General features: G+C 36.9%; 2 protein-coding genes across 5 annotated transcripts in view; both read right to left on the reverse strand.

Moving 5' to 3' along the window:
• Positions 1-2891: 2891 nt before the first annotated feature.
• Positions 2892-5172, reverse strand: LOC117344718. Its single transcript, XM_033907547.1, has 2 exons — positions 4432-5172; positions 2892-3028 (listed from the first exon to the last, which is right to left on the reverse strand). The coding sequence occupies exons 1-2, from the start codon at positions 4970-4972 to the stop codon at positions 2892-2894; spliced, it is 678 nt and encodes a 225-aa protein (XP_033763438.1). The 5' UTR covers positions 4973-5172.
• A 5435-nt stretch (positions 5173-10607) lies between these two features.
• LOC117345160 (alpha-(1,3)-fucosyltransferase C-like) overlaps positions 10608-26955 on the reverse strand; it is a 32669-nt gene continuing 16321 nt past the window's right edge. For 3 of the 4 annotated variants that reach the window (XM_033908157.1, XM_033908159.1, XM_033908158.1), the window contains exon 2: positions 22692-23955. In XM_033908157.1, the coding sequence (XP_033764048.1) occupies positions 23406-23955 (550 nt within the window). In that variant the 3' untranslated portion in view covers positions 22692-23405. Of the gene's footprint in view, positions 11868-22691; positions 23956-26955 lie in introns of those variants that run through there. The other variant, XM_033908156.1, reaches the window with a different exon arrangement.

The following is a 26955-nucleotide window of genomic DNA, read 5'->3' on the forward strand; positions in this document are numbered from 1 at the left end:
TTCTCACTTCTCAAAATATATCTAATACTAAAATAGTGTTTTCTTCAAGCATATCACCCCACAATGTATCTCATTCATTTTCTCTCCCCACAAATCCAAGGATAAACGTGAGATTTCCTTCAAACCGTCACCCCACAATGTACCTCTTTAATTCTCACTTCTCAAAATATATCAAATACAAAAATGTGTTTTCTCCAAGCATATCACCCCACAATGTATCTCATTCATTCTCTCTCCCCACAAATCCAAGGATAAAGGTGAGATTTCCTTCAAACCGTCACCCCACAATGTACCTCTTTAATTCTCACTTCTTAAAATACATCAAATACAAAAATGTGTTTTCTCCAAGCATATCACCCCACAATGTATCTCATTCATTCTCTCCCCACAAACCCAAGGATAAAGGTGAGATTAACTTCAAACTGTCACCCCACAATGTACCTCTTTAATTCTCTCTTCTCAAAATATATCAAATACAAAAAGGTGTTTTCTCCAAGCATATCACCCCACAATGTATCTCATTCATTTTCTCTCCCCACAAATCCAAGGATAAAGGTGAGATTTCCTTCAAACCGTCACCCCACAATGTACCTCTTTAATTCTCACTTCTCAAAATATATCAAATACAAAAAGGTGTTTTCTCCAAGCATATCACCCCACAATGTATCTCATTCATTCTCTCTCCCCACAAACCCAAGGATAAAGGTGAGATTAACTTCAAACCGTCACCCCACAATGTACCTCTTTAATTCTCACTTCTCAAAATATATCAAATACAAAAATGTGTTTTCTCCAAGCATATCACCCCACAATGTATCTCATTCATTCTCTCTCCCCACAAACCCAAGGATAAAGGTGAGATGTCCTTCCAACTGTCACCCCACAATGTACCTCTTTCATTCTCACTCCCTACAATATCAAATACAAAGGTGAGACTTCCGTCAAACCGTCGCCCCACAATGTACCTTTTCCATTCACACACAATATATCAAATACAAAAATGTTGTTCTCCAAGTACATCATCACCCCACAATATGTCTTGTTCATTTCTCACCCCACAAACCCAAGGATAAAGGTGAGATCTCTGTCAAACCGTCACCCCACAATGTACCTCTTTAATTCTCACTTCTCAAAATATATCAAATACAAAAATGTGTTTTCTCCAAGCATATCACCCCACAATGTATCTCATTCATTCTCTCTCCCCACAAATCCAAGGATAAAGGTGAGATCTCTGTCAAACCGTCACCCCACAATGTACCTCTTTAATTCTCACTTCTCAAAATATATCAAATACAAAAATGTGTTTTCTCCAAGCATATCACCCCACAATGTATCTTATTCATTCTCTCTCCCCACAAACCCAAGGATAAAGGTGAGATTTCCTTCAAACTGTCACCCCACAATGTTCCTCTTTAATTCTCACAGAAGTGTTTCTAAACCCCATGATCGGAAATAAAAGTTATATTTTGGTAAAAACTGTTATCATGAATACAAAGTACTAATAGTAATACATGACAACGTACCATTGACATGATGATTATACCAAAATTAGGAATTCTATATCAAACACAAACCTTCTGTTTCTCACATTATAAAAAGTACAACAAAACTACATAATATAATTGAGCAACATATTAGCCCATAATAGACTATAATTCGAAATATCTTCCCGACCCAATGCCCAGAAGATGTCCGAGTTTCAAAAGAACAAAAACATGAATATATACAAACAAATCACTTGACTGTTAAAAACACTTCACAATCTTGTGTCATGTACCAGATTTTATTAAAATGTTCTAGTTGGTACAACTATTTTCTGCACACATTATTATGTAGTAGCTGATGAGAACCTGTAAATCATATATGTATACAATACAAAATCGCCATTGTAGTTAAAAAATTTTACTCATCGACCCCATGCCCATGAGCAAATTAAAATCAAATAAAAGTAAGCACAGTTTAAGCAAAATTCAAATGGTTACCAGTAGACCCCATGACTAATGGTCAAGCATATGTTGCAGCAAGGTTACATATCAAAAATTGAAGGCAATCTTATGTATCTTTTAAATGCCGTAGACTGCCATCTTCCCATTTGCTGAATTTCGTTATCAGGGACCCCAAGGGCTGCTGCAGAACTCGCAGCACCTATACGAAAACTATGAGATGTCAAACGCAGGTGTGATAGGCCTGCCCAACTTAGGGAATGTTTAAGGCATTCACTGAAATACGCGTAAGAAATAGCCTCGAGACCAGGAAAACAAAATAATGGCCCAGATTGTGTACCACGTAGCAGCAAATACTGTTGCATAGCATGAACAGGACAACATGCCTGATTTGTTTGAGATGCAGCAATGGCCAGTGTTATCGGTCTGATGTTATAATGTGCTTTAAATGAATTGAAAGTTAATTCCAAATTACACAATGACCCCGAGGAGTTGGTGATAATTCGAACATCCTCAAACTGTAAGCTATTGCTAGCAGATCTACTATGCGTCATTTCCCCAACCCGTAAAAAGGCATGAAAAGCTAATAAATATATTGCTTTCAGTAAATGATATTGGTAAGGTGACGATGTAGTGAAATTCAAAGATGTCACAATCTTTACCAGGATATCTGGTGTAATTGGCAAACGGCTATCAGAATGGTAACTACCGCGTTGTATTGCATTCAGTAATTTCTTGATTAGAAACGATTGTGTTGGATCTTGGTAACCACATATCTTATTGATGTAACCTATAGCTGCAACATATGTAGAAATAGTAGCCGAAGCTAAACGTCGTTCAAACAAATGTGCAATGAAATATGCCAGTACATTGTATGAGGTAGGTAAGACTGTAGTACCAGCAAAAACTGTAGTAACAAATTGGCAAAACAACGTATAGGCTCTATCATAGGTACGGAAAGTCTACTGATGTAGCTTTCATCAGCAAGGAATGAATGGTATTGGTTAAATGTGCATGAACTGGGTTGGTATTGGTGTTGGATGAACCTCCATATGTGGGGCTAGTTGGCGAAAGGAGTCCACCTGGAAACGAGACAGATTGTTACTTAAGACATGCCCTAAATAAGACATTTAGTTTAATTGATGTCACTACAAAACGTCTTACTAGCCTCATTAGGACTTCTTATTTACTGGTTTGTTTGCAAGAAATTGAACAAACCATTGGCAGAACCCGATCAAAATAATATTGTCCCTCAATTTTAAAACCTAAAAGTTCATAATCCTCCGGGTGTATCGGGATTAGCCGAAATGCTGATTCTATGTCTGTTTTAGCTAACAGCGACCCTTTTCCATGTTTTTTTTATGAGCGAAATGGCATTATCAATTGATTGGTAAACTACCGTAGAATTTTCAGGAGAAATACCATCATTAATTGAGGCGCCCTCAGGAAAAGATAAATGGTGTATGACTCTGTATTCATTGGGCTCTTTTTAGGTACTAACCCTAAAGGAGAAATTTGTAAATTAGTATATGGTGGCTGAAGAAAAGGACCACTGCAACGACCTTTGTCAACTTCTTTTTGAATTTTTTACTTTCAAGATGTTAATTTTTTCTAGTGCTGATTTTAGATTTTTTGCGTCACGAAAAAGTCTAGGCCCTTCATATTGTAACTTAAAACCTTTCAAAAAACCCTGCTCTAAAAATGAGAATTTCAAAGGGGGATAACTTTGTAAATATTCAAAACATTTATCAACCAAAATTGGGGTAGGTAATGAATTACTTTTGGTGCGGTGGTCGTTGTGGTTTACTGGATTGATTTTGAGATGCACCTGATCCAGCTGGTTGCTGGTTGTCAGGCTTGGGGTTGTTCTGACAATTTCTCTGTTGATGTCTGCCGCCACAGACACCACACCCATGTCAGAATTTGCATCTGTTACCCTTTGTACACTTGCCATGCTTGTCGTAAGCCCAACACACTTTTTTACGCATGTTGGGCTTGGTGCCTTGAAAGGGCTGCTGTGGGCAAAGTGCACGAAGGCCTATGGCAGTGGCCTCCATATATGACTCGGAGTGTGGCATGTGCCAAGGTGAACATGGATAAAGTTGATGCCACATTCGAAAATTAGAATCATAGTGCATCGCAGCTGCAATGCCCGACCTTTTGTGAAGTGTTTGTATGATATCAGCATATTTCATTAGGCTTGCTGCAGCCTGTGGATGTGCCTGAACATAAATGGCAACAAAAATATGAAATGCTGAGATCCACTGTTCAATGAATTTGATGATGAAACCTTTATTGTTATTGCTCAACACTAATTGCTGTTCTTGCATTTCAAATTTCAAGCAGTCTTGCTTGTGTGATGTTTTCTTAAGCAATAAGCTTAAGTCCACATACTCATTGTTGAAAATTTTTGATTTTAATTTTACATCAACAAACATGTCAAGAGGTCGGGCAATGCTTACAGAAGTGATATAAGGGGTCTCACCAGCTACATCCTGGAAAACCGTTGAAAAAGACACTGGCTGTGTCCGCGAATTGCCATTAGGTCCTGGAAAGTTTGTTAGTTGAGTCACTGTTTGAGGCACTTGTTGAGGTTGTAGCCTGGCTTCAGTTACAGATTGAATAATTGGCTGTGTTGCCACCTGACTTCCCGATCCAGCTGCGGCAGCAGGAATGATGTGTGAACTATACGGAAAGTTCAGTGTGTTTGTATTGATGTCCCTGGGTGATGCTGTAACCATTGCTGGGACTGGTGTTGATGTAACCGTTCGGGGGAGCTGGACCTCTGGTGTCGCCACAGCAATGTCCTCATCTGGCCTGCTTGTGGCATTCACATGTGCTGGTGGAGGGTTAATTGAGAAACCTGCCTCCTGCATATACTGGAACAGTTGCGCAGCAAGTTCTGGGATGGACACTGTGTTGTTTGGTGCTGTTATACTCCAAGAAGCAGCTGCTGATTGTGTATGTGCTGAGGAAACGGGCAGTATTAGCTGTTTGGCGCCTACGGTGCCCCACCGGTTGTGCATTGCCCTCACTTCTGTTTGCAATCAAAGTGTGATTTTGAGCTGCCCGTCGCCGAGATCTTCTGATAGGCCCCACAGAACCAGGATTACCTGTAATTACAATGCGAAAAAGAGCAGTCCAATACATGAACCAATTTCATGATGATGGTTAAATCCTAGATAATGACATTTATGAAAAAGAAAGTTTGAAAAACTCTCTCGAAAGTCATTACCATATTGAACACCAACGAATATATGGCAAAATATGCCATATCATTTAGATATTTTGAACAATGGGAATTCCCCCAGCTAATCCAGGCATACCCCTGGTATAAATAAAACTGGAATTTCCCCCAGAAAGTCCAGGCATTCCCCCGGGATAATCGTACTGGGCATTCCCCCAGTATACTCCGGCATTCCCCCGGGAATAAAACTGGAAATTCTAGCAGTATGGACATGCCTCTTATCTCTATGATTATAACAAAACTGAAAAGCCGGGAATTCCCCTAGCCAACCAGGTATTCCCCCGGCATAATCATACAAGGCATTCCACCGAGATATCAAAACTGTAAATTCTTCAAATACATGTTATAGACCTGTATGCTTTAAAAATTATTCCCACGATAACGAACTGATAATTATACCCAGTACCACAAAGCATATTCATGAATTACCAACATACAAATGGATACTAACTTGTATGAAATCCAAATGTCCAAGTAATTTCTTTATTTTCTTTATTTTCAAACCATTTTCACAAGCTACTAAGTCTAATGAGAATTACCTTAACAATAACAAGGCCTAATTACCATTTAAATCTATTTTCTTTATTTTCAAACCATTTTCACAAGCTACTAAGTCTAATGAGAATTACCTTAACAATAACAAGGCCTAATTACCATTTAAATCTCAAAATATAACATTGAAAATTATCAAACTGATAATCAGTATTATCTTGTGCATCACATTAAGATATGAGAGTTAAAATTGACTTATCATGATATACAAAGTTTTATTCATCAGAAGTTGAGTTTGCTGATTTACTAATAGGGCCTTTTAGAGTCATACACTGAAACGCGAGTTACGTCCCTTTCATCATACAGACCATCTACAATTTCAGGTCTACAAGTCGAGAAGACGTTTTATAAGAAATTCATGTCGTTTAATGATGAAAACTAAGGGATGAGTAAAATCCCGGAGCGATAACGATTTAACGGACATGTAATGCATTATACAGTAAACGGTAAGATAATTGAACTACCTGTTAGCTTGTAACTTTCCGTAACAGACTGAACGACCTGAGCGGAAGTTATCGAAGTAAACAACCACCGAGCGCGTGCGCTAGCTGTAAACAGAAGGTAATTAATATTCAAAGCTTACCATATACGCAAATTTAGATACGCCCACTGTCTGATCTTAAGCCATACAGCGCCGCTCCTCTGACCGAGAGGATATACCTTTGCATCCCTGACGTATTCAAATGAACCCCGTCCCCAGAAAGATGAGGAAAGACGCCATTATATTGACGAACTGGAACACGTCTTGTACGACTCCGATAAAACAATTGCAGAATGCCGACTGTCGATACTGACAGTCTAAATAATAGCCATTCAACCACTGATAACAAGTCGGTCACGAGCGAGTCCTTGACACTATTAAAACTTGGGCAATCCAAATCATTACCACCAATTTGGAGTAAAACTAATCCAGGCTGCTGTTCCAATATAATATCGGATATCTTTCGTGTGTAAACATCAGTCAGCTTACCACCTCCTTTACCGAAACACGACACAACAATATCCCTGGGATTGTTTTGAAATCCGAGGTTCGTCCATGAACCCTCGAGCGCGCGGTCAAGGCGTTTCACAAAGCTATGCCCAATAACTACAACGTTCGTCATGATGAACAAGTTAATGTAACACGACATATAAGTACACAAAAGATATACAGCTTCCAGCTAAACTATAATTAGTAAACACTAATTATAAAAATAAACAAACGTGTACAGACCTTGTTCCTCCATATCTCAGCGGCCTCTGACCTCAGTGACCAGTGGCCCTGTACTTACATAGGAGCTATAAATAGAAGCAGACTAACTCTGCATCCTTAGCCAATCACCTCACTTCAAATTCTAAAATGGTCAGCATCCATATGATGCACAAAAACTTGAAATAATTACGAATGGAATAATCCATAATATAAATGACATGATAAAGTGGAACATATATAAATGACATTAAACAAAGTTTAATTTGTATTTAAAATAATTTAGATAACTTATTTAAATATACATCGGATTTTTGGTTTCATTCCTAATAATGATTACATATATTTCAACAAAAATATGTTAATTAGCTGCCTCGTAAAATGTTAATCGTTGTATATCTTTTACAATCGTTCCACACGTTTGAATAATTAGATGATGTATTCCTCATTTTATATCTACCACGATACCTATCGCACATGTACCGTTCCAATCGCCCATCGTGCGCACATTTTCCTGCACGATCCGTATCGCACATATCGCACATCGTGCATACATCGTGCGTACATCGCATATCGTGGAACGTTGTGCGATCACATAACTGTATATACATAAAGGGATTTAAGACACATCGGCAGCTTCGCCCATATCTGTTCCGGCCATTATGAAAAACAATCCCGTTTTCACGCCGCACCGACTTGTCCGATAGGTGGCACTGATTTATGGATATTTGTAATGCACATGCCGGTAACATCTTGGATCTATCATTTGTAAGTCTGTATCAATCAATAATACTATTTATATAATACGATGTATGGCTTCGGTAGAATCCATTAATCAGTCTCGACAATTACGACCCACTTTCATTTAACTATATATACCGTCTATATTTCACCTATCGTATTTCGGAACTCCTCGTGCATGTGACAAATTCTACTGGTATATATAGAGGGCGTTGATTTACGGATATCCATAATTCATTTATGGATATTTAAAATTGATATATGGATATCCATAATTCATTTTTTAATATGCATAAATCTCTTGCTTATATCCATTAATAAATACGTATTTATGAATATCCATAAATCGAATTATGGATATTAGAATTAATTAAGGATATTAATAATTATTTATGGATATCCATAATTCATTTATGGATATCCATAAACATATCCATAAATAGTAACTTTTTTCCACTTTGGCTTGCCATATTCCTTTAGAGGTTAAAGAGATGCTAAACAATGACATTGTAGAGGGAGATTATCTAATATTAAATTCCTATGCTGACCTTTTGAAGCTTTCCTGGCTATATCCAGTTGAAATCTGCCATGGACACCAGTCTGTATATGTCCTTCGTTTTGTACTCTTGGGTTTCTCACTCTTGATTTGACAGTGGATCAATATGCCTAGGCATTTAATTCCTGGTCAAGTTTGCCCCTAGTCATATATAATAGAATAACATTTTATGGCAGCTTCTTTTCTTGAGAGTCTATCTAGTATATGCAGCTTCTGTCATAACGTTGAGGGTCATGCTAGCATAAACAGCTTCTCTCATATCGTTGAGGGTCTAGCTAGCATATACAGCTTCTATCATAACGTTGAGGGTCTAGCTAGCATATACAGCATCTCTCATATCGTTGAGGGTCTAGCTAGCATATACAGCTTCTATCATAACGTTGAGGGTCTAGCTAGCATATACAGCTTCTCTCATATCGTTGAGGGTCTAGCTAGCATATACAGCTTCTCTCATATCGTTGAGGGTCTAGCTAGCATATACAGCTTCTATCATAACGTTGAGGGTCTAGCTAGCATATACAGCTTCTCTCATATCGTTGTGGGTCTAGCTAGCATATACTACTTCTCTCATATCGTCGAGGGTCTAGCTAGCATATACAGCATCTCTCATATCGTCGAGGGTCTAGCTAGCATATACAGCATCTCTCACATCGTTGAGGGTCTAGCTAGCATATACAGCATCTCTCATATCGTTGAGGGTCTAGCTAGCATATACCACTTCTCTCATATCGTTGAGAGTCTAGCTAGCATATACAGCTTCTCTCACATCGTTTAGGGTCTAGCTAGCATATACAGCATCTCTCATATCGTTGGGAGTCTAGCTAGCATACACAACTTCCTCATATCACTAGGGGTCTAGCTAGTCATTGTATATTTTATTCTTCATTCAGCATCTCCAGATTCACTTACAGAGTCTAGCAGCTACTCTGGAAACGTCCAGGATCTAGCCACTTGTCTGTGTCTAAGGAGTCTTGCTCTTGTCGCTGCCCTGTTACACCTCAGAGTCCAAATTTGTTAAGATTACATACTATTAGTGTGTAGTATTGCGTCAGTAGCCCCTGGTACGCCAAATGATATAGCTTTTATATATTTAACTGTAGTGTAATAAACAGGTCAACCGTGGTTTGTTGTATGTAAACAATAATTTTATGTATGTATTCAAATTATACGGTATATTTTCCATTTTTTTTTTTTTTGGCGAAAGTGCAGAATAAGACATTTAACTGATAATATAGGACTTGTAGATATTTTGAAGCAGTCCTCAAAGTGGCCATTGATTATTCACCTTATAAAGAAGTAAGCCCTTAAGCTAATGCCATTTAACATAACATTCAGAGTAATCACATACCCGATTAAGAAAGTACTATAGTCGACTGAATTTCACGTAAACAGTGGGACAGATTATCCGAGATGGCAGACTAAAAGGATCCATATCCAGTTCCAGCACCAGCAGATTTTCTCAAGCAAATCTCAACCATAAATTTGACATATTGGTCAGGCATCAATGTCTAGACTTACTCATTTGGCTTACGACAGGGACTTAACCAACGTTCAACATGTCCAGGGTCCATTATATACCCCCCCAAATACATGGCCACTTCAGTTAACCAGATACTGTAAACGTGGACATTTATGTAAGGGGGAAATTTACGCTAATTACACGGAATCCTTTTGATTGCGAAAATTACCCAAACGCGTATAGTTAACATACCGTAATCGCGAAATTACAGCCTTGTAATGACTTTCTTTCTAAGAGTATGCGTTCAAAAATGTTGACGGGACTGTTTGAAATCGTAGCAATTATTCATGAAATGTTTAACAGTAAAATGATAGCCATGAGCATGGCACTGAAGAGGATTTTTCGTGAAATATAATTCTTAGATATGTATGGCAAAACGGCTTCTTCTGTACCATATGTAACCATATTAGGTCATCGCGTTAGATCATTGTCTGAGACCACTAGTTTAGCAAACAAAATTTAATTCGTTAGGGTTTGAATCTGAATGAACATTTTCATATCGCTTTACTGCAGTTGAAGTGCCGTCTTAACTGACTATAACATATAAGGGATATAAATAAGATGCAATGTAAATAAGATATTACTGTCAGCAACATTTAAGCAATGAACAGTGGTTTTAATGTTGTTATAGTCGATATGGCAGCAATAGGTATGGTGGGCAAATGGCATGGAAACCCGTTACGGTTTCCATGCTACATTTGCCCAACATACATCTTGCTGCTATATCAACTATAACAACATTAAAACCACTGTTCAATACTTATATTTATATTGTCATACCATTTTCGGCAACTTTGAAAAAAAACATTAAACCAACACAAAAAATCCCGACTTTTTTTATGTCACATGACCCACTGGGTGTTATAGCCTGAGGCACTGGGTGTTATAGGCGTATGGTGGCAACTGCCTCTTAGCATTGTGTCAATGGGGAAATGCGGAGCAAATGTAAATATATATCCATGACAATTTCGCGGTGATTGAAATTAAATCATTTAAATATGTATGCATGAACAATAAAGTAAATCAGTTATTTCAAATCGCGGGGAGATTTACATGCCGATCTTACATTGTCATTTAACCAGGATTTGACATTTGAATACAAACGTTTGTAGCTCTCAGCATGATGAATACGTTCGCATAAATTACACCACTTGTCATGCACTATATTTGGATCAATGGCATAATACTTTCTCCATGAAAACAGATCACTTGTATTATCCATTACACTCTCATTCATGCTGATAGCTTTTCCTAAGGTAAAGGCGGTTTCAAAGTCTTTTGTATCAATGTATGAACCGGGTGGAAAGAAGAGGGAATAATTTGATCCACCTCTCATTACCGGGATTGTTGACGGAGAAAAACTGTATGTTTTAAACCCTTTTTCTGTTACATAATCTACACACAAAGAATTTTCAAATGCCAAATAATACCGATAATGCTTTCGAAGGATTTCCATACAGCTCTTTTCTTTGGATCGGGCACATCTATATGTTCCACACCCGCCGTACACGTGAACATCAATAGATTTTCGGAGACCTTTTACGTATTGTTCTCGTTTTCCTGGGGTTCTACAGTGAGAAACCATCCAGGCTGATGATCTGTCCTTTGTTTTCCACTCGACAGATGGTGTTATATCTCGTGGAGTATGTTGAAATACTGAACAAGGTGAGAAAACATCGGAATCTCTTCTATACGTAAATGTCCAATTAAACAAATGATTCCATTGTGACAAGTCGCTCCAATAGTGAGGCGGGGACTCCATACCATGCATAATCCAAACCTGACCAGATGACTTTTTTGGTGGTTTCTTAGAGTTTAGTCGTGGTCCATGGAAAATAACGAACTTGGCGAAGGAAAAATTTGCTGATCCAGATGTCATTTTACATGGGTATTGACAACCGTCGAACTCCTTCCCACTCACCCATTCAGGCTGGTTGTAGTATAGAACATGTGATATCTCAGGATTTGACTTTACCAGAAAGGGTGGTGGATCCAGGTTCATATGGTATCGAGGCCATCCGATTGGTTGGACTTCAATCAATGTTGCGAGCGAATACATCATCACGATACACACTGCGATTAACGCTGTACCCAGGACAATATATCTTGGTACTTGGCTGAAAACAGAAACAAAAGAAATTACAAGTTTGTGCAGATAATAAATAAACGATTATCACCATTACATATTCACTTAGGCGGCCGGGGTTCGATTCCCTTATTGAACATGGAAAGGAATAGAGTTATCTGTCGGCCACGCGGGGTTTCCGGGTGTTCCGGTTCCTTCAAACAGTAAGACATCTCTCTCACGCTACCATCCTGGTCAACAAAATTGGTTTACACCAGTTGGTATAACTCGTTTCGGAATTGTTGGAAAATGAATAAAGTTTCTAAACTTTTCTTTGTGGATTTATAGATTGTACAAAAAACATTACAGATATTATCATCTCTTTATACTCGTCGGCGTCCGTGTTGGTTTTTAATATCAACATATAAGTGAAAAGGAAACTGATATTTGTGCAAATAAATTAATCCTCTCCCAGAGTCGAACTATACTGCTTTTTGAGTTATTTTGTTCTTTGACTGTTCATGTACAAATGATTCAAACCACAGCCTAGACAGCAAGCTTACGTTGGGTCAACGTTGGGCCAATGACAGTAGTCACTTTGGGCCAACATCGGTAAATCACGTTGGGCCAACGTAATGTTGTTCATCGGCGCAACGTTGGTCCAACGTGTTGGTCCAACGTTGGGCTAACGAAGATAGGTCGTTTTAATGCGTTGGCCCGACGTTGATTTAACGTCAAAACAAAAAATCCATGTTGGCCCAACGTTGGTCCAACATCAGAATAAACAATTTATGTTGGTTCTACGTTGGCAATATCGGGAAACTAGCCTAATATTTGACCAACATAGGCTTAATGTCAGAAGTTTGACCTATGTGTTGGTTTTCGGTTGTGTTGGAGCTGATATAGTTGATTCCATACAGCACGACACCGCGTGAATATGGTTTACATCCTTTGCCTAATACCACCTTCAATGTACATGTTTAACTTCAAAAGAATGAAAATCCAACGGTAAGGTTTCATTTTCTCACATACAACGCAACGCTACATGAACATTAAGAATGAAAAATATAAAAGTTCTGATTTTTTTTTATTTATCTATTTTTTTTATTTAAACATATTTTATTGTCATAAATTGTTGACAATTAGGATTGGACACAAGTTTTTCCAACTTAGTGACGCCCTCTCCCTAGTACATAATATAAATAAATACATAATGGACAGCGGTGAATGCAATATATATATATGTCAAAAAAAAAAATCTATAAAGGAGAGAAGGAGAAAAAGGGAGAGATGGAAGAAAAAGAAGGGGGGGGGGGGGGGGGGGTTAATAGTCATTTCCTATGTACAAATACGCTTTTACATACACGTACATATTAACAGTAGCAATAAGTTGTAAATAGTTTTTTGACAGGCTGGAAAACATCGATCAATACACTTTCTTAAAACTTTGTCCTATATGCACATTCCATGGAAAACTTTACTCTGTAGATCCACTCGAAACCATTCCTTTCCTTGAGTCGTTCAACCATACCAGCCAGCAGATACATGTACAAATGGTATATACTGTTGACATATATACAGTATAACATATAATTAATTACTTATGTATTTAGTTAATTAATTAGGTAATAGCTAAGATACAGGGTAGTTAAAGGAAATGGGGTAAGGGGGTAAGGTGCTCAGGAAGTCAAAACCTGCCAGTACTGTCAATATAAAAGTTGCTTTTGCAATACTAAGATTTGCATCGTTTTCTAGATCTGCATCACCTCTTAGAAGTATATCTAATGAGATATTGCCAGGGTACCAATGGAGATCATTTAAATTATAATGTGAGATCATTTACATTATAATGTGATATTTAGGGCACGCAAAGAAGAAGTGATACGAGTCCTCGCACGCGGATCCACTTACGCATCGTGCTGAAGGCAAAAGATTGGATCTGAAAAGATCGTAATTCAGGGTACTTGCTCTATTTCTCAATCTACAATGGAGAATATTTAGCTGTCGAGTACCAAAATTTAGAAAGCATACATCTGTTTCTGTAAAGAACGTTTTACTAAAATTTGATTTAAAGGAATTTAAAGTTGGAGAATTCCTAATAGATATGTCTAAATTATTCCAAAGAGAAGAAGTTGAAGGAAAGAAGGAGTTTAATGTGCGTTGGAGTCTATAACGTTGTTGCCGCACTTGCTGGGAATTTCTTAAGTTATAATTTGTTAAGACTCCAATATTATCCGGTAAGATATCACATAAATATGGTGGTGCTATGTTATGTTTTATGTTATAAAAGAGGGTTAATTTTCTTATCTCTCTCCTCTTGGCTAATGGAAGCCATCCAATTTCTTTATATATAAACTCTATTTTTGTGTATACTGGTAACCCCGTAATAATACGAGCCGCCTCAAGTTGTAAATTTTCAAGATTATTGGAATTGGTAACACCACAATTATCCCAAATTTCGCATGCATACTCTAAGATAGGTCTAATGTAAGTTAAAAACATTTTTCCTAATGTTTTTCTGCTTAGTAGAAATTTCAGTTTACGAAGAGATGCTATATATTTAGAAACCTTATTGATGATTTTGTCTATATGTTTTGACCATTTAGTATCACTACTTAAAATTACTCCTAAGTGTTTGTGTTTTTCTGTTATTTCTATAACTGTGTTATTGAATGTAAAAAGTGGCTGGTAAGGAAGAGTTGAAAAAGATACTAGCATGATTTCTGTCTCTTAGGGGTTGAAGGACATAAGCCAGTCATTTGACCATTTTTCAAGAGCTTTTAAATCAGAATTAACAACACATGTAATATCATCTAAATTTTTTGAAGAGTATGATATTGAAATGTCGTCATCAAAAAGACGACATAATGATGTGAGTTCGGTGGAGATATCGTTGATATAAATGAGGAAACAATAGAGGCCCTAGGACAGATCCATGTGGTGCACCAGCATTAATATTTTTCAAAGAAGATTTGGAATTATTTAATTAAACAGACTGTTTCCTGCACGACAAATAATTAACTATCCAGGTAAGTAATTTTCCATTTAGTCCATATTGTCTAAGTTTGTATATGAGGTCTTTATGCCATACTCTATCAAAGACTTTGGAGAAGTCGCAAAAAATAATGCTATGTGTTCATAATTTTCCAACGATAACAGCATAGAGTGATACAATTCTATCAGTTGGTGCCGTGCAAGAGTGTTTTGGTAAGAATCCTGATTGTAACTTGTATATGAGATTGTTTTGGTTGAAAAAATTATAAATGTGTTTGTATACTAAACGCTCAAATAATTTTCCAACACAGCTTAGTAATGATATTGGCCTGTAATTAGATACACTGTGTTTATCCCCACCTTTGAATATAGGCATAACATTTGCTATTTTCCATCTTTCGGGATAGGAACAAGTTTGAAGGGACACATTAAATATGATAGATAAAGGTAGAGCAATCTCATTAATAATCAATTTCAACATTCTATGGCTTATTCCATCAGGCCCTGTTGCTTTATTTATACTTAAAGTACATAGTATATCTTTCACTTCGTCGGATGTAATAACTATATCGGTAAGTATGGAGTCAGTTAGTGTATCAAATGTAGGTAGGTGTTTGCCTTGGTCATCTAGTGTCGATATAGATGCAAAGTAATCGTTTAGAAGGTTGCATTTTTGTGTGTCATCAGAAATATAGTTCGATGAATGTTCACTATAAAGTGGAAATATTTCAGTGTTTTTCTTCCCTTTAAGTAAAAGTTTGAGCAATTTCCAATACGTTTTAGGGTCAGCATTGGATCTATCAATAAGGTTATCAATGTTTTCATAGAATATTTCCTTGGCGCGTTTAATCATATTATTAACTTTGTTTCGTACTTTCTTGTATTTCGATATGTTATGCATATTGTTGTGTTTTATCATTATATGTTTTAATCTATTTCGTATACGTATTTGTTTTCTAATGTTGTTGTTAAACCATGGTCTGTCGTGTTTGCGTGTTTGCACTAATTTTGACGGTATACACATATCCATAGCAGTCGTAATACTAGTAGTTAAGAAGTCACACATGTCGTTACATCGGTACACGAGTCGAACTGTTCTTGCCATTGTATGTTATTAATGATAGTTTTTAGCTGATCGATATCTGTTTGATCGTAGATCCACACTTTACGTTTAACTGATTTTTCAAAATCTCTTTTCACATCAATTATTGCGAAAACTACTTTGTGATCACTTATTGAGTTATCGACGTTAATTACATCAGAAAGGGTTGTAGTGATAGTATCACTAACTATGATGGGATCAATCAAAGTAGATGAGTTTCCAACCATTCTGGCTGGTTCCAGTATAACGTTGTTAGGTTAAATGATGTAAGTATATTATATAATTCTCCTCGGTTTATGTTTTTAAAAATCTACATTGAAGTCTCCCATTAGTATTATATTGTTAGTAATGTCAAATGCATTGTCTAGTGAGTGTTTCAAGCGTTGCCAAATACCATTTGAATTTGTTATATTTGGAGGTTTGTACAGATTTGCAACTATATATGTTGAGTTATTATAGTATACTTGTGCCCAAATAATTTCATCATTTGCAAATTCAAGATCATTTCTTCGCTTTGCTATAATAGAACTTGAGAAATACATAAGAACGCCACCTCCAAACATATTTCGGTCTTTACGGAATGGCTCGTCACTAAAGCCGTGTATATGAATATCTTCGTTTGGTATTGTACAATCTAAATGACTTTCTGTAATGCAGAGGATATCAACATCGTTTGATATAGATTCAACATAATTTATCTTATTACGTAAACTTCTAATGTTTAGTTGCATTAGGTTTAAAGAGTGAAAAGTAGATATGTTTATGTTATCTGGACCAGGGTTTGGATGGATATCTCCGGACATAAGTAAACGAAGCAGAATAGGAACTGTAATATTTGTGTTAGTAGTAACTTGAAGGATCGACAAGATACAGACTAGGGTAGTTTGCTGAATATTTGTTGAGAGTATCCGGGAAAATGCTGCTATGGTCGTTTTAAAATAATAGCTAACAAGAAGCTTACACATTTTGGAATAAAAAGAACCTATGGAAGCCCTCCACGAATCAACATCAGTACCCATCATACCCAAAAATATAATCACAAACAGATGCCAGAGGAACTTCCATTGGGTAAGGATATGTGACGGTGCATGTAGGTTTGGCTAACTGAGCACAAGACAAGATAGGTAAGACAAAGGGTTGGGGGAAGGATTTGTTTATTTTTGTTTAACGTCCTATTAACAGCCAGGGTCATTTAAGGACGTGCCAGGTTTTAGAGGTGGAGGAAAGCCGGAGTACCCGGAGAAAAACCACCGGCCTACGGTCAGTACCTGTCAACTGCCCCACGTAGGTTTCGAACTCGCAACCCAGAGTTGGAGGCCTAGTGTTAAAGTGTCGGGACACCTTAAACACTCGGCCACCGCGGCCCCTTGGGGGAAGGAAAGACTTAATAAAAGTACAGAGCACAGTAGGGAAAGAAAAAAGAAGGGAGATAACTTTGAAGACATCAAAGTAAAGGTAGAGCACTGGATTGAAGAGTGTGGTAATTATAATGAAGTTTTCTTTATATTGAATTTGACTTAGATTTGACCAGACATTTTTACTAAAAGGAGATAACAACCGTTAGGTAAAAAAAAACATTAGTTGGTAAGATCACATCAAAATATCGGGTACATACGTACAATTTGTATGTCCATATATTTACATTTACAAATACATACATTATTACGTATACGCGCCCACCCACACATACGCATATAACCATAATACGTACAAAAGCCTAAACATATATGCATACATTATACGTAAGTACATGTTCGATTAAGATAATCAGATGATAATTTTATTTGGATTTCAAAAGACTCCCAACAATTTGTGTCGTACGTGTATATATACGCATTTCATGCGATATACCAGTAATCACATATATACGTGAACACATACACGCACACATGAACACATGTGTATGCATCCTAGCGCACATATAGGCGACTGCAGGTGGAATCGACGATTATTACTGACTAACACGCTTGAATAACTGTAACATACGTGTATATATATATTCGACAGTAGACTGCCTGTGTTTGGATACATACTTACGCACGCGCACATGGTCACATATACGGTTTCGTAATTTCTTACTACATACTTTTCTATGTAAAATCGATATATGTGCATGTAGGTGTGCGAAGATGCGTATATAAGAAGACTTTACATTTACAAATGTGTAGATTGCAATAAATCGACGATCACCTGCATACGTATATATACTTTCGCACACAAGAACTATTACACAAAACTCAATTTATTGCATCATTGGATACCAAATTCTATACGTGTTACGAGAACATACGTATACATGTAGCTTAGAAAATGTTATGGTTTACGATTTTATGCTTTACATGTAAACATGTTTGCTCGTTGGTACATGGAGCGAGTATATTTGTCGAACAAATACAGTCTGCCTCTAGGTATACAACTGAGTTTTCGATTGTCACTCATAATACATGTTCAGATACATAGACGGTTATTTCACAATTGATTGCATATATAGATGTTAATGTGCACATATGTGCACAAATGAACAGATACATGTATGTTCACGCATACATGTATATGTACATGAATTTAACCGAGCGAACACATGTAAACATGTGTAATGGAATAGTATCATGTTACAATATGTTCACGCATACATGTATATGTACATGTAATTTAACTGAGCGAACACATGTGTTTACATGTGTAATGGAATAGTATCATGTTACAATGTATGATATAACCATATTACATTCTTAATGTGATTGCTCATGTATATATGTATATATGAAACGAGTATGTTTGATTGAACAAATATAAAGGTATTAACTTATTTTTTACGATTGATCGATGGTTTGGATGGGACATATATACATGAACGAGTACATATCACCATGTCAATTTATTTTATTGTTTAATAAATAAAGGATATATCAACGCGACCACCGCTGTACGCGGTGAGTGAGAGTTCTATGGCTAATACGCGTTCAAAGCTCCGATTTGAGGCGGTCAATGCAGGCATATGACTTGATGAGGATTTTCGGGGAACTTTCCGTATTTTTTTTACAAATATACGCCCGTCCATGGTCTAGTGGGACGCGATTTTGTCATCACGCCACCATTTTCCGAGTTCGTGTACTATTCCTTGTCTATAGGGTGTCAGACACTCGGTTATATATATCTTGCTCTCCTTATAGTGGTTCTTCAGGGCGGATTTGGCTTTGAATACCTTCTGTCGATCAGTATATCTGACAAAACGGGCAATGCTGGTTACTTTCTTATCACGTATCTTGCCGATGATGTGGGATCTGGATATATCACTTGTGTTGAGTGGAACATTGATTTTTTTAACAAATGTTAAGTACTGATTGATAAGTGTCGAATTGGTCGAGTGGCTTGTCCATCGGTACATTGTGAAATTTGAGTGCGCCCCTCCTTGTGTATTGTTGTTGTTCTTCAAGGTCAAACTGGAGGTTTTGGATGGTGTATTTGAGTTCAGATATTTCTGAGGCCTGTTGTTGCAGCTGGGTTTTAACGGGTGTCATGACGTCATTGATATGGGAATCGATAACCGATTTTATGGTGTCGTTGTCAGACCAGGCTATTCTAACGTGTTTGTCAATTTCTGGCTTCAGAGTCACAAGTAACATTTCTGACACAATGTTGGCTAATTTTGGTGCTAACATCTCAGAGAAACGAGCCATAAATTCAGGTGTAAACATGGAGTGTTGATAACTTTCGGTACACGCCGAAGACATTTCCTCGTGTGAAGGAGATAATGATTGGGTGCCCTCTGGTAGAGGGGACGTGTATAAATTGAAACGTTTGCTTTCAACATCCTCCGGAGACAATGGGCTGCTCATTGTTTTCCGTTTGGTGGGGTCCGAAATAGCTGGACTTAAAAAACGAGTTTAACGTCTGTTGGGACATGTATACACAGTACCAAATCGAAGGACCGACCGTCTATAAATAGTAACCGACACAATGGGCGAGAGCGTTTCTCACCTGTGTTACACACCTGTATGACTGTATATAATCAACAAAGTCAGTGTTTTCCTGTTAACAGTAAAAGTTCAAGCTGTATGGAGTTGAAACTTCATCTCAACACAGAAAAGTTCATCAACTACAATATGGTCTACTCACATTACCGGAAAACCGCTTACAAATAGCTGTACTTAGCGAAATGTTTACCACACACTGATCACCGTCTTCATCGCTCGACCATTGTTCTCCGTCCCATTTATCTATAATTGATATAAAGTGATTGACCAGAGTCTTATACACTATTTTAGATGTTTCTGAATTGATTCTCATCATTATTTATTCACTCTCCTGATTGGATGCCTCTTGACTGCTTTGGTTGTGTCTTTCTTTCTCTTTTTTCCTCTCTTCTTTCTCCCTCCTTCTTTATCTCCCGAATATCTGAGCCAGTCTTTGATGACACAATGGATCTCCTGGTTAGAACGTAGCCCCTGATTGTTATCTGTTCCTACGCACTTCTCCTAAAAGGATAATTTAATAACGTGCATACAGTACAAATCAGAATTATTCTACACGCATATGTACAATTCACGCATTATTATAATTGCATATTTCAGATGTTAGACTGCATGAAAAAACCTACAATTTTTATTTTTATTTTAGATTCCATAAATACACGGATAAAAACCGGCACTGGTTATAGGATATGTCGGCCTGTATACAGGCTTCTTACGAGAATCATGCATGTGGAAATATTTCAAGATACAGCTAGAGAACAGGGGATTTCGTTGGAATTAAAAATATTATGAATAAAATTGAAAAAACAAGAAGCAGAAAAATACTTACATTGCTGCAAAACTGGGTAGATTAACTCCTTACTCCTTTAATAGCTTCACCAGTATATATATACATAAATTATATCTAGAAATGTTCATGTGGTTAACCCGCTTTCTTCACAAAGACTGATGACCGAGAGGGGCTAATCTGATGCAAGTGCCCATCCTGGAGTATTATGTTCCCGGTTGGTAGGGTAACTGACCAGATCCTAACTGATTTTTCTCAGGACTTAACTGACTCACTACTTAGGCATCTCATCAGCAAAATGTGCACGTATTTATGTACAGGTTCTAGTAAGGTTGATCTCTTATATAATCTGCCTTTCTCCATGACTGAATATATATGCCATTTTTGGGGTTTTATACAGATTGATTTAAAAGATTATAATTAATGAGATAAACTATTGAAACAGGGGAAACAGATGGCTACGTATTTGTCATGCAGGATTCAATTCCTGAACCAAAACGGATACAGTATCCTGTGTTGTGTAAGTTTATATCAAGTAGAGTAATGAACAAATAAAAAAAAACCGCATAAACGGTTTTTCACCTCAATTCAACACCTTGAAATATTACCCATGTACACTGAGCTAAGGTAGCTAGGATCTTACATTCTTTGTCATTATTTGTGACTGAAGTCTGCAAATAAACACAAACTCAAGAGATATTAAGTTCAAGTAAGTTTATTAGGATAACACGTATTTAAGTTATATAGACATGAAAGCAAATTATACAGCTGACATGTCACACACTCAACACGCATTCTTGATTAAATCATGACATTATCTTAGTTAACAATGCATATGGCTGTTTTATTCATTCATTTAGTTCGTCCGTCCGCCCGTTCGTTCTAACCATCATGCATTCATTACTTTTTTAATCTGGTCGTGACGAAGCGAACTGCTAATGTTTTATCATCAAGCCACGTGAAGACATAACGACCAATTGTAGATATTTGTTTAAACCGTTAATAAATTATGTCTGATATTTATAGGGGATATTGGTTAATCCAAGAATAAGGTCCCCCTACACATTTTCTTCATTTGACCCTGGCTGTTGGCGACCGGACTGTTGGTATCCCTAGACACCCGTTCTCATATGGCCCCGGTTACTGGTGTCCCCGTGACACCGTTCTTAATTACCCTGAAATTTGTTCTAAATAAACGACAATATCAACTCTGAATTCCAATACTACATGGCTAGCCTTATACTCCTTCGGACTACTAAATGACTGGTATAATACACTACTATATAACTAACAGGTACTGTATACCCTACATATTCTACCTACCAATATGCCTATGAGGAAAAGAGAGACCCAAACCAGCCTTGTAATGACTTAATTTCTAAGTTCTAAGATAATGCGTTCAAAAATGTTGACGAGACTGTTTGAAATCGTAGCAATTATTCATGAAATGTTTAACAGTAAAATGATAGCCATGAGCATGACACTGAAGAGGATTTTTCGTGAAATATAATTCTTAGATAAGATATGTATGGCAAAACGGCCTCTTCTGTACCATATGTAACCATATTAGGTCATCGCGTTAGCTCATTGTCTGAGACCACTAGTTTAGCAAACAAAATTTAATTCGTTAGGGTTTGAATCTGAATGAACATTTTCATATCGCTTTACTGCAGTTGAAGTGCCGTCTTAACTGACTACAACATATAAGGGATATAAATAAGATGCAATGTAAATAAGATATTACTGTCAGCAACATTTAAGCAATGAACAGTGGTTTTAATGTTGTTATAGTCGATATGGCAGCAATATGTATGGTGGGCAAATGGCATGGGAACCCGTTAGGGTTTCCATGCTACATTTGCCCAACATACATCTTCCTGCTATATCGACTGCAACAACATTAAAACCACTGTTCAATACTTATATTTATATTGTCATACAATTTTCGGCAACTTTGAAAAAAAAACATTAAACCAACACAAAACAATCCCGACTTTTTTAATGTCACATGACCCACTGGGTGTTATAGCCTGAGGCACTGGGTGTTATAGGCGTATGGTGGCAACTGCCTCTTAGCATTGTGTCAATGGGGAAATGCGGAGCAAATGTAAATATATATCCATGACAATTTCGCGGTGATTGAAATTAAATCATTTAAATATGTATGCATGAACAATAAAATAAATCAGTTATTTCAAATCGGTGGGAGATTTACATGCCGACCTTACATTGTCATTTAACCAGGATTTGACATTTGAATACAAACGTTTGTAGCTCTCAGCATGATGAATACGTTCGCATAAATTACACCACTTGTCATGCACTATTTTTGGATCAATGGAATAATACTTTCTCCATGAAAACAGAGCACTTGTCGTATTATCCATTACACTCTCATTTATGTTGATGGTTTTTCCTAAGGTAAAGGCGGTTTCAAAGTTTTTTGTATCAATGTATGACCCGGGTGGAAAGAAGAGGGAATAATTTGAATCACCTCTCATCACCGGGATTGTTGATGGTGAAAAAGTGTATGTTTTAAACCCTTTTTCTGTTACATAATCTACACACAAAGAATTTTCAAATGCCAAATAATACCGATAATGCTTTCGAAGGATTTCCATACAGCTCTTTTCTTTGGATCGGGCACATCTATATGTTCCACAGCCGCCGTACACGTGAACATCAGTAGATTTACGGAGAAGCTGTATGTATTGTTCTCGTTTTCCTGGGGTTCTACAGTGAGAAGCCATCCAGGCTGATGATCTGTCCTTTGTTTTCCACTCGACAGATGGTGTTATATCTCGTGGAGTATGTTGAAATACTCGAATAAGGTGAGAAAACATCGGAATCTCTCCTATACGTAAATGTCCAATTAAACAAATGATTCCATTGTGACAAGTCGTTCCAATAGTTAGTCGGGGACTCCATACCATGCATAATCCAAACCTGACCAGATGACTTCTTTGGTGGTTTCTTAGAGTTTAGTCGTGGTCCATGGAAAATAACGAACTTGGCGAAGGAAATATTTGCTGATCCAGATGTCATTTTACATGGGTATTGACAACCGTCGAACTCCTTCCCACTCACCCATTCAGGCTGGTTGTAGTATAGAACATGTAATATCTCAGGATTTGACTTTACCAGAAAGAGTGGTGGATCCAGGTTCATATGGTATCGAGGCCATCCGATTGGTTGGACTTCAATCAATGTTGCGAGCGAATACATCATCACGATACACACTGCGATTAACGCTGTACCCCCGCCAATATATCTGGGTACTTGGCTGAAAACAGAAACAAAAGAAATTACAAGTTTGTGCAGATAATAAATAAGTGATTACCACCATTACATATTCACTTAGGCGGCCGGGGTTCGATTCCCCTATTGAACATGAAAAGGACTAGAGTTATCTCCCGGCCACGCGGGGTTTCCGGGTGTTCCGGTTCCTTCAAACAGTAAGACATCTCTCTCACGCTACCATCCTGGTCAACAAATTGGATTACACCAGTTGGTATAACTCGTTTCGGAATTGTTGGAAAATAAATAAAGTTTCCAAACTTTTCTTTGTGGATTTACAGATTGTACAAAAACATTACAGATAGTATCATCTCTTTCTAATATCAACATATATAAGTGCAAGAGTTGAAAGGCATTAACACGTCACATTATTATTGTACTAGGGAACTGATATTTGTCATTAGGGTCCATGTGGAGAGGATAAAGTCCAAATAAATTTGTCCTCTTCCAGAGTCGGACTTTACTGCTTTTTGAATTATTTTGGACTTTGACTTTTCATGTACAAATGGTTCATGGAGCTTGTAAAAAGATTGGATAAACCACAGGATGGGGACCTGGCCAGGGCCACTGGGCATGGCTTTACCAACAGTACACTGCTCTTATTGTCTACATGGACGAACGGCAGGTTGTACCGCGATATTTGTGAGGGCATGTCATATAGCTGACCACACGCACCTTTGCTCCACGGCTCATGTTACACACGTGCGGCACTCCAATGTAGACGGCGATACACCCGGGGTTCATGCAACGAGACTCATACGGTAACTGACATAGTGACCTTCAAAATGTTTTGATTGAGATTTATTTAGACTTAGTTTAGGAAATATCAATTACAACAATTTATTGGGACAGACAGAAAGTCTACTTGAATAGAGAATGTGACACCCAAAAGTAAATCGAATAGTATTACAGGATAGCATTATATAATATTAGTGATAAGTTATACAGGATAGTTGATATTCTCGAGACTAAGAATTTGGGTGAAAGTTGGTAAAATACATTGTATATCAATAAGTGGTTTCCTCTAGTCAGTATATTCTATTGTTGAAATATTCAGATAACTACAGTATCAATATTGTTATTTTTCTTATCTGGTTTGTTGTGATGTAAAGTCTGATGTTATATTGATTAACATATGTTATATAATTTGTATATCAATTGTTACTCCAAATCCATATGTAACTTAGCACCAGACCTTCGGTTAAACTATTTACTTTATATGTGTAAGAGGAGTACAGTCGAACTTCGTTAACTCGAACTCGGAAAACTCGAATACCCCGCTTAAAATGTATATCTATGTGCATGGTTAATATATATACGTGTATGAGGATGTGAAACAGTGTACTACATGTAGGAAGAGTAAATCTTTAAGTGTAAGAGGAGTATATATTTATGTAGGATGAGCATATATATAGGTGTAGGAGGAGTATATCTTTGTGTATGAGAGTATATCTATAGGTGAAGGAGAATATATACATATCTATAGGTGTAGGAGAGTATATCTATAGGTGAAGTAGAATATATACATATCTATAGGTGTAGGAGTGTATATATATAGGTGAAGTAGAATATATACATATCTATAGGTGTAGGAGAGTATATCTATAGGTGAAGTAGAATATATACATATATATAGGTGTAGGAGGAGTATAACTATGTGTAGGAGAGTTATGGGTCAAAGAAGTAATATGAACAGTATAATCCAGATAACACTGGATCCTCACATAAATGTATGGACGATACGAATTACTTGTAATGATTATATGGGGCAAAGAAGTAATTCAAACAGTGTGGACAATGAGGCTTGTTAAATTTTTGAGGCAATCCACCCCTTTATCAAAACACAAAAAATTACAAATACAATCACATAATATATATAAGAAGTACTGGAAATACAATAAAATACAATAATAATAAGTATATATATAGGTGAAGGAGAATATATACATCTATATAGGTGTAGGAGGAGTATATCTATGTGTAGGAGAGTATATATATAGGTGTAGGAGAAGTATATCTATGTGTAGGAGGAGTATATCTATGTGTAGGAGAGTATATATATAGGTGTAGGAAGAGTATATCTATGTGTAGGAGGAGTATATATATATGTGTAGGAGGATATATAGGTGTAGGAGGAGTATATCTATGTGTAGGAGAGTATATATATAGGTATAGGAGGAGTATATCTATGTGTTGGAGGAGTATATCTATGTGTAGGAGAGTATATATATAGGTGTAGGAGGAGTATATCTATGTGTAGGAGGAGTATATCTATGTGTTGGAGGAGTATATCTATGTGTAGGAGAGTATATATATAGGTATAGGAGGAGTATATCTATGTGTAGGAGGAGTATATATATGTGTAGGAGGAGTATATCTATGTGTAGGAGGAGTATATATATATGTGTAGGAGGATATATAGGTGTAGGAGGAGTATATCTATGTGTAGGAGAGTATATATATATGTGTAGGAGGAGTATATCTATGTGTAAGAGAGTATATATATATGTGTAGGAGGAGTATATCTATGCGTAGGAGAGTATATATATATGTGTAGGAGGAGTATATCTATGTGTAGGAGAGTATATATATAGGTGTAGGAGGAGTATATCTATGTGTAAGAGAGTATATATATATGTGTAGGAGGAGTATATCTATGTGTAGGAGAGTATATATATATGTGTAGGAGGAGTATATCTATGTGTAGGAGAGTATATATATATGTGTAGGAGGAGTATATCTATGTGTAGGAGAGTATATATATAGGTGTAGGAGGAGTATATCTATGTGTAGGAGAGTATATATGTGTGTAGGAGGAGTATATCTATGTGTAGGAGAGTATATATATAGGTGTAGGAGGAGTATATATATGTGTAGGAGGAGTATATCTATGTGTAGGAGGAGTATATATATAGGTGTAGGAGGAGTATATCTATGTGTAGGAGGAGTATATATATATGTGTTGGAGGAGTATATCTATGTGTTG

This window comes from Pecten maximus, chromosome 16 (genome assembly GCF_902652985.1).
Source record: "Pecten maximus chromosome 16, xPecMax1.1, whole genome shotgun sequence".
Classification (NCBI taxonomy): domain Eukaryota; kingdom Metazoa; phylum Mollusca; class Bivalvia; order Pectinida; family Pectinidae; genus Pecten; species Pecten maximus.